At 49.4% G+C, this 8,933-nt stretch overlaps 1 protein-coding gene across 1 annotated transcript; it reads right to left on the reverse strand.

The window, feature by feature from the left end:
• Position 1: 1 nt before the first annotated feature.
• Positions 2-8,691, reverse strand: LOC139394643 (jmjC domain-containing protein 8-like). Its single transcript, XM_071142747.1, has 9 exons — positions 8,538-8,691; positions 8,276-8,371; positions 8,073-8,121; positions 7,873-7,969; positions 7,716-7,784; positions 7,412-7,531; positions 6,616-6,683; positions 1,214-1,345; positions 2-614 (listed from the first exon to the last, which is right to left on the reverse strand). The coding sequence occupies exons 1-9, from the start codon at positions 8,624-8,626 to the stop codon at positions 534-536; spliced, it is 801 nt and encodes a 266-aa protein (XP_070998848.1). The 5' UTR covers positions 8,627-8,691; the 3' UTR covers positions 2-533.
• Between the last annotated feature and the right edge of the window lie 242 nt (positions 8,692-8,933).

Genomic DNA, 8,933 nt, shown 5'->3' on the forward strand with positions numbered 1-8,933 from the left:
AAGTACTTTATTTTCTTTAAAAATAAATGTCAAATATATTAGCTGCATTCCATGGCCCGGTACCATGGAACCGATGGGAAAAGTCCCAGAAGTGGAAACGGCAGGAAAACCAGTGTGTGACTTCCAGGGAATACAGTCAGAACAAGCCACACTCGTCTCCTATTGGTCAGTAGACGTTCCAATAGTCTTTGACCGCTTTGTTTCTTTGTCTCTGAACAGATGGACCACTGATCTACATAGTAGTTATGACGACAACAGAAATACAGCTTTTGATAACTTTTTGGGCAGTTTTCAGTTGCCAGGAGTGGTGTGGTGTGGTGCCATTTCAGTTGACATGATACTTTTGAAAAGTGCATCCTTCCTGCTCCCCCTCACTAATCAGGAACCACTGTGTGTGTGAACTGTGCTATCTGAGGGGGGGAGGGGGGGGGGGTGTTGAGAACTGTGCAAGAAATCTATGATTTCCTCAGAGGGGAAAAAGGAATGATGCATGTTGAAAGTATTCTAACAGGGCTTTGGTCACGGGTCAGGGGTCAGCCCAGGAAGGTGGATATGAAGACACTGGTGTCCAGATTGAGCGTGGCGTGCCACCAGCGGTCAGGGAAATACAGCACCTATCAGCAACAACACAAAGTCAGTGACAAGTCATTAATACTTGATATTATTATCTTCCTGCTTTGCCTTGGTAAGACAAGAAATAATCTGAATGCAGCCTATCATTCCAATTCAGTGAAAACAATGGCTCAAAAGTCATGTTTGCCTCAAACGTAGTGACCCCATGGTTGTTTTAAGTGTTTAAAATATTCCATAGTTGAAATTTCAAAAATAAATATGGCCTCAAATGCCTCAAAAGTAAATTTAGCTCATGTTAGTGACCCATGGTTGATAAATGTGTTTAACATTTCATGGTGGAAATTCCTCCAAATGATGACCCCTCTGATTGTTATCCTCATTCTGTTGGAAAATGCATACAACATTATTTTAGCTGATGTTAGTGACCTGTGTAGATGGAGGGAAGGGTGACAGTTAAAGTATTCCGATATTCAACCACAGTCTAATCTATTATGGCTGCGTTGGCACAGGCAGACCAATTCTGATCTTTTGACCAATTATTGTAAAAAGAGCTGATCTGATTGGTCAAAAGATGAATTAGTAGAAGGAAGGAGAGATCTGAATTGGGCTGTGAACACAGCCTTAATGGTAGTTTTCTGACCTCTCCTGGCCGGATGGTGCACTCTATGGGCTTCTCCTCAAGCAGGTAAGGATATGTGTCTTTGACCCAGGACAGGGTGGTGTAGTTGGGGTGGAAATGGGGCGCCTTGTCCGGGGGGTACAGGAACCAGCGCTGTGGTGGTTGGAGAATGAAAATGTATCTCATACTGTTGTGTTTAACAGACGTGCATCAATTACAACAAGGTAGTGTAGCGTGCTAAGGCTAACAGCATCAATGACAAGCTAGTGTAGTGTGCTAAGGCTAACAGCATCAATGACAAGGTAATGTAGCGTGCTAAGGCTAACAGCATCAATGACAAGGTAGTGTAATGTGCTAAGGCTAACAGCATCGATTACAACAAGGTATGGTAAATGTTGAGGTTGACCCTGGATTCAGGCTTACACCATTCTACCTACTGGTGCTGGACCAATGTTAACATTAACCAGGTGTCATTAGGGAGGCTTGGACAGCTGTAACCAGGTGTCATTAGGGAGGCTGGGACAGCTTTAACCAGGTGTCATTAGGGAGGCTGGGACAGCTGTAACCAGGTGTCATTAGGGAGGCTGGGACAGCTGTAGCCAGGTGTCATTAGGGAGGCTGGGACAGCTGTAACCAGGTGTCATTGGGGAGGCTGGGACAGCTGTAACCAGGTGTCATTAGGGAGGCTGGGACAGCTGTAACCAGGTGTCATTAGGGAGGCTGGGACAGCTGTAACCAGGTGTCATTAGGGAGGCTTGGACAGCTGTAACCAGGTGTCATTAGGGAGGCTGGGACAGCTGTAACCAGGTGTCATTAGGAAGGCTGGGCCAGCTGTAACCAGGTGTCATTAGGGAGGCTGGGACAGCTTTAGCCAGGTGTCATTAGGGAGGCTTGGACAGCTGTAACCAGATGTCATTAGGGAGGCTGGGACAGCTGTAACCAGATGTCATTAGGGAGGCTGGGACAGTTGTAATCAGGTATCATTAGGGAGGCTGGGACAGCTGTAATCTGGTGTCATTAGGGAGGCTGGGACAGCTGTAACCTGGTGTCATTAGGGACAGCTGTAACCAGGTGTCATTAGGGACAGCTGTAACCAGGTGTCATTAGGGAGGCTGGGACTGCTGCAACCAGGTATCATTAGGGAGGCTGGGACAGCTGAAACCAGGTGTCATTAGGGAGGCTGGGACAGCTGAAACCAGGTGTCATTAGGGACAGCTGTAACCAGGTGTCATTAGGGACAGCTGTAACCTGGTGTCATTGGGGAGCCTGGGACAGCTGTAACCTGGTGTCATTAGGGAGGCTGGGACAGCTGTAACCAGGTGTCATCAGGGAGGCTGGGACAGCTGTAACCAGGAGTCATTAGGGATGCTGGGACAGCTGTAACCAGGTGTCATTAGGGAGGCTGTAACCAGGTGTCATTAGGGACGCTGGGACAGCTGTAACCAGGTGTCATTAGGGAGGCTGGGACAGCTGTAACCAGGTGTCATTAGGGAGGCTGGGACAGCTGTAACCAGGTGTCATCAGGGAGGCTGGGACAGCTGTAACCAGGTGTCATTAGGGACGCTGGAACAGCTGTAACCAGGTGTCATTAGGGAGGCTGGGACAGCTGTAGCCAGGTGTCATTAAGAAGGCTGGGACAGCTGTAACCAGGTGTCATTAGGGAGGCTGGGACAGCTGTAACAAGGTGTCATTAGGGAGGCTGGGACAGCTGTAACCAGGTGTCATTAGGGAGGCTGGGACAGCTGTAACCAGGTGTCATTAGGGAGGCTGGGACAGCTGTAACCTGGTGTCATTAGGGAGGCTGGGACAGCTGTAACCTGGTGTCATTAGGGAGGCTGAGACAGCTGTAGCCAGGTGTCATTAGGGAGGCTGTAACCAGGTGTCATTAGGGAGGCTGTAACCAGGTGTCATTAGGGAGGCTGTAACCAGGTGTCATTAGGGAGGCTGGGACAGCTGTAACCTGGTGTCATTAGGGAGGCTGGGACAGCTGTAACCAGGTGTCATCAGGGAGGCTGGGACAGCTGTAACCAGGAGTCATTAGGGATGCTGGGACAGCTGTAACCAGGTGTCATTAGGGAGGCTGTAACCAGGTGTCATTAGGGACGCTGGGACAGCTGTAACCAGGTGTCATTAGGGAGGCTGGGACAGCTGTAACCAGGTGTCATTAGGGAGGCTGGGACAGCTGTAACCAGGTGTCATCAGGGAGGCTGGGACAGCTGTAACCAGGTGTCATTAGGGACGCTGGAACAGCTGTAACCAGGTGTCATTAGGGAGGCTGGGACAGCTGTAGCCAGGTGTCATTAAGAAGGCTGGGACAGCTGTAACCAGGTGTCATTAGGGAGGCTGGGACAGCTGTAACAAGGTGTCATTAGGGAGGCTGGGACAGCTGTAACCAGGTGTCATTAGGGAGGCTGGGACAGCTGTAACCAGGTGTCATTAGGGAGGCTGGGACAGCTGTAACCTGGTGTCATTAGGGAGGCTGGGACAGCTGTAACCTGGTGTCATTAGGGAGGCTGAGACAGCTGTAGCCAGGTGTCATTAGGGAGGCTGTAACCAGGTGTCATTAGGGAGGCTGTAACCAGGTGTCATTAGGGAGGCTGTAACCAGGTGTCATTAGGGAGGCTGGGACAGCTGTAGCCAGGTGTCATTAGGTAGGCTGTAACCAGGTGTCATTAGGGAGGCTGGGACAGCTGTAACCAGGTGTCATTAGAAAGGCTGGGCCAGGTGTCATTAGGGAGGCTGGGACAGCTGTAACCAGGTGTCATTAGGGAGGCTGGGACAGCTGTAACCAGGTGTCATTAGGGAGGCTGGGACAGCTGTAACCAGGTGTCATTACGGAGGCTGGGACAGCTGTAACCAGGTGTCATTAGGGAGGCTGGGACAGCTGTAACCAGGTGTCATTAGGGAGGCTGGGACAGCTGTAACCAGGTGTCATTAGGGAGGCTGGGACAGCTGTAACCAGGTGTCATTAGGGAGGCTGTAACCAGGTGTCATTAGGGAGGCTGGGACAGCTGTAATCTGGTGTCATTAGGGAGGCTGGGACAGCTGTAACCTGGTGTCATTAGGGACAGCTGTAACCAGGTGTCATTAGGGACAGCTGTAACCAGGTGTCATTAGGGAGGCTGTAACCAGGTGTCATTAGGGAGGCTGGGACAGCTGTAACCAGGTGTCATTAGGGAGGCTGGGACAGCTGTAACCAGGTGTCATTAGGGAGGCTGGAACAGCTGTAACCAGGTGTCATTGGGGAGGCTGGAACAGCTGTAACCAGGTGTCATTAGGGAGGCTGGGACAGCTGTAGCCTGGTGTCATTAGGGACGCTGGAACAGCTGTAACCAGGTGTCATTAGGGAGGCTGGGACAGCTGTAGCCAGGTGTCATTAGGGACGCTGGGACAGCTGTAGCCTGGTGTCATTAGGAAGGCTGGGACAGCTGTAACCAGGTGTCATTAGGGAGGCTGGGACAGCTGTAACCAGGTGTCATTAGGGAGGCTGGGACAGCTGTAACCAGGTGTCATTAGGGAGGCTGGGACAGCTGTAACCTGGTGTCATTAGGGAGGCTGGGACAGCTGTAGCCAGGTGTCATTAGGGAGGCTGTAACCAGGTGTCATTAGGGAGGCTGGGACAGCTGTAGCCAGGTGTCATTAGGTAGGCTGTAACCAGGTGTCATTAGGGAGGCTGGGACAGCTGTAACCAGGTGTCATTAGGAAGGCTGGGCCAGCTGTAACCAGGTGTCATTAGGGAGGCTGGGACAGCTGTAACCAGGTGTCATTAGGGAGGCTGGGACAGCTGTAACCAGGTGTCATTAGGGAGGCTGGGACAGCTGTAACCAGGTGTCATTAGGGAGGCTGGGACAGCTGTAACCAGGTGTCATTAGGGAGGCTGGGACAGCTGTAACCAGGTGTCATTAGGGAGGCTGGGACAGCTGTAACCAGGTGTCATTAGGGAGGCTGGGACAGCTGTAACCAGGTGTCATTAGGGAGGCTGGGACAGCTGTAACCAGGTGTCATTAGGGAGGCTGGGACAGCTGTAACCAGGTGTCATTAGGGAGGCTGTAACCAGGTGTCATTAGGGAGGCTGGGACAGCTGTAACCAGGTGTCATTAGGGAGGCTGGGACAGCTGTAGCCTGGTGTCATTAGGGAGGCTGGGACAGCTGTAACCAGGTGTCATTAGTGAGGCTGGGACAGCTGTAACCTGGTGTCATTAGGGAGGCTGGGACAGCTGTAACCAGGTGTCATTAGGGAGGCTGGGACAGCTGTAACCAGGTGTCATTAGGGAGGCTGGGACAGCTGTAGCCTGGTGTCATTAGGGACGCTGGGACAGCTGTAACCAGGTGTCATTAGGGACGCTGGGACAGTTGTAACCAGGTGTCATTAGGGAGGCTGGGACAGCTGTAACCAGGTGTCATTAGGGAGGCCGGGACAGCTGTAACCAGGTGTCATTAGGGAGGCCGGGACAGCTGTAACCAGGTGTCATTAGGGAGGCCGGGACAGCTGTAACCAGGTGTCATTAGGGAGGCTGGGACAGCTGTAGCCTGGTGTCATTAGGGAGGCTGGGACAGCTGTAACCTGGTGTCATTAGGGAGGCTGGGACAGCTGTAACCAGGTGTCATTAGGGAGGCTGTAACCTGGTGTCATTAGGGAGGCTGGGACAGCTGTAACCAGGTGTCATTAGGGAGGCTGGGACAGCTGTAGCCTGGTGTCATTAGGGAGGCTGGGATAGCTGTAACCTGGTGTCATTAGGGAGGCTGGGACAGCTGTAACCAGGTGTCATTAGGGAGGCTGTAACCTGGTGTCATCAGGGAGGCTGGGACAGCTGTAACCAGGTGTCATTAGGGAGGCTGGGACAGCTGTAACCAGATGTCATTAGGGAGGCTGGGACAGCTGTAACCAGGTGTCATTAGGGAGGCTGTAACCTGGTGTCATTAGGGAGGCTGGGACAGCTGTAACCAGGTGTCATTAGGGAGGCTGGGACAGCTGTAACCAGGTGTCATTAGGGAGGCTGGGACAGCTGTAGCCTGGTGTCATTAGGGAGGCTGGGACAGCTGTAACCTGGTGTCATTAGGGAGGCTGGGACAGCTGTAACCAGGTGTCATTAGGGAGGCTGGGACAGCTGTAACCAGGTGTCATTAGGGAGGCTGGGACAGCTGTAACCAGGTGTCATTAGGGAGGCTGGGACAGCTGTAACCAGGTGTCATTAGGGAGGCTGGGACAGCTGTATTTGAAACATGTTCATTTTGTTTGTCGTTTCCCCATTTATTCCTCTTTCTTCAAGGTCCTATTGTTGTTTTATTTATGTAAAGTGTGTTATGACTCATGTGAAATGCACTTTAAATAAATCTGACTTGATTTTAAGATATTCTTAGGAGAAATGATGAAGCATAAGGTGGACCATGATTTGATAGGCAACAGTTAATGTGTTGTTTACCTTCCTGCCATAGATGACCTCAGAGTAGCCAGGTCCATGCCAATGGAAGGGTACACCGGTTCCCGGGCCTAGTTGGGTGGGTAGATAAAGGCACAGGAGGTAAGCTTCAACAGAGGATGACAGCCTGTTGTTTACAGTCACCACAGTAACTGGCTGTATGTATCACACACACTATTAAGATGTCCTCTTCTCACAGATGCATCAGTGTGCATGGAGGTTTGTTCAGCTCTCTGCCAAACTGACAGCTGCAGGTGGCAGTTAATGCATCAGAGTTTAGCCTCTTGCTTCGTACTCTCTGTCCGGTACAAGTCGTCCCTGCTACTGATTGGTAACGCCATATGCAGCTGTACGACATGATTCTGATATCCCTGGTATAGTGTAATCCACAATATATTAATAATAATAATATTATACACTGTGTACAAACATGAGGAACACCTGCTCTTTCCATGACAAACTGACCAGATGAAAGCTATGATCCCTTATTGATGTCACTTGGTAAATCCACTTCAAATCTGTGTAGATGAAGGGAAGGAGACAGGTTAAAGAAGGATTTTTAAGCCTTGAGATGTGGATTGTGTATGTGTGCCATTCAGAGGATATTTAAGTGCCTTTGAACGGGGTATGGTAGTAGGTGCCAGGTGCACCGGTTTGTGTCAAGAGCTGTAACACTGCTGGGTTTTTCACGCTCAACGGTTTCCGGTGTGTATCAAGAATGGTCCACCACTCAAAGGACATCCAGCCAACTGGACACAACGGTGGGAAGCTGTGCTAACAGCCATACAGATCCACTGACCTGCGATCCCGAAGCTGTAGGCCCCTGTGGTGTGAGGCAGCATGTAGCGTGGTGCCTTGTAGTTCTCAAACAGAGAGTGCCACTCCGTGAAGTTGTTGTCCCCAAAGAAATACAGAGTGTCTGTCAAAGAGAGACCGGGTGAGATACAGGATGTCTGGCTGTGGGAACTTTTCATTGCTTCTGTTAATGCTTTGACTTTTCAGCGTGATCACATAACATGCTGTATTATATTACGGATCATGGTTTGTCTGTTGAGCTCATGTACTGTACAACGACCATTAGGTGTTCTAGACAGAAAACTCACCACTGCCCAGTGTGTCCATAGACTGAGGCCTCAGCAGCAAGTCCACAAACTCCTCAAACCGGACATCCACTAAATGATAATGAAGAGGCAAAGTAAGGTACTACAAATAGAGAACACTGAATACCTTCTTGGATGACTACATTGTGTGTGTGTGTACCTTTCCTGTAAGAGTAGGTGTTGGCAGTACTGAGCCTCACCATCCTCTCTCCATACTGCTGCAGCAGGCTCGACTTGGAGCACAAGAACTGGAATTTCTGAAAACAAAACAATTACATTCACCAGAGCCCATTGCTATACTGATAGGCCTTACTATGAGACAAGTTGATTTTTGTAATTGCTTTTTTGATTCACACGTACCGTATTGTCAGAGAAACCTTTCAGGATGACTGGTTTGGAGTAGGCATATCTGGGAATAAAACGAGGTGTTACACACACTGGTGCAAAACTAGATAGAAAAGAGGTGTTTCCAATGTATGGGTGCAGAACACACACAGTGTAATGATTTACAGAGACTACAAACACACCCAGGCTGAACACATGAAATAGACTACAGTACGTACTGTTGGATAAACTGGCGATGTGATAACGAAGCTTTGTCCCAGATGTCAATGTTGCAAGGACCCTCATCAGTCAAACTGTATTCTGAATTTGACGACCTGCATGCGAGGGGAAAATGCTTTTTGGGCTACGAATACTAGTATTATTGAATGCATGTAAGAGTTAGATAGATTAAAAGTTCAAATCTGTGGAAAAAATAAGAATAGAATTAGCCGTCATTTATAGATGGTCAAAGACGTAACTTATCCTAAAATAACCACTCACCAGCCTCCGTCATTCTCCGACACCAGTGCATCTAAAGCCGAACTCCAAAACAATAGGAGAAACACTTGTATTCCGAGTTTATATTCCATATGGAAATAGCTTTACAGTGCTTCGCAAGTACGCCTCATGTCCGTATACCTTTATGGCGTTACGTATTTCTAATAGAAGGCTTTAGATTGCTCCTGCGGGTTGTGCCAATGCCCATTGGCTATTGATTTCCTTCTTCCTGAAGTGTAGTGTTCATATGGACCAATCACATTTGACCAACGAGCTGTCTATGGAGGGGTCTACAAGAAGTACAATTAGTATTGTTTTTGGCTAGACGGGATGCAGCTAATGTCCGAAGTGATCTTTCGTAGCATGTTAGGAGAATTTACAGCAGATTAGGTCATTAAA

This window comes from Oncorhynchus clarkii, unplaced genomic scaffold, assembly GCF_045791955.1.
Source record: "Oncorhynchus clarkii lewisi isolate Uvic-CL-2024 unplaced genomic scaffold, UVic_Ocla_1.0 unplaced_contig_1137_pilon_pilon, whole genome shotgun sequence".
Lineage (NCBI taxonomy): Eukaryota > Metazoa > Chordata > Actinopteri > Salmoniformes > Salmonidae > Oncorhynchus > Oncorhynchus clarkii.

Bases quoted from the DNA above. Each gene is read 5' to 3' on its own strand.
- LOC139394643 (XM_071142747.1), bottom strand. From the start codon at position 8,626: ATGGAATATAAACTCGGAATACAAGTGTTTCTCCTATTGTTTTGGAGT. The intron at 6,684-7,411 runs GTCAGTGGATCT...CCACCCAACTAG, and splicing joins CTACAGCTTCGGGATCGCAG to GCCCGGGAACCGGTGTACCC. The intron at 1,346-6,615 runs GTAAACAACACA...CAACCACCACAG, and splicing joins AGGTCATCTATGGCAGGAAG to CGCTGGTTCCTGTACCCCCC.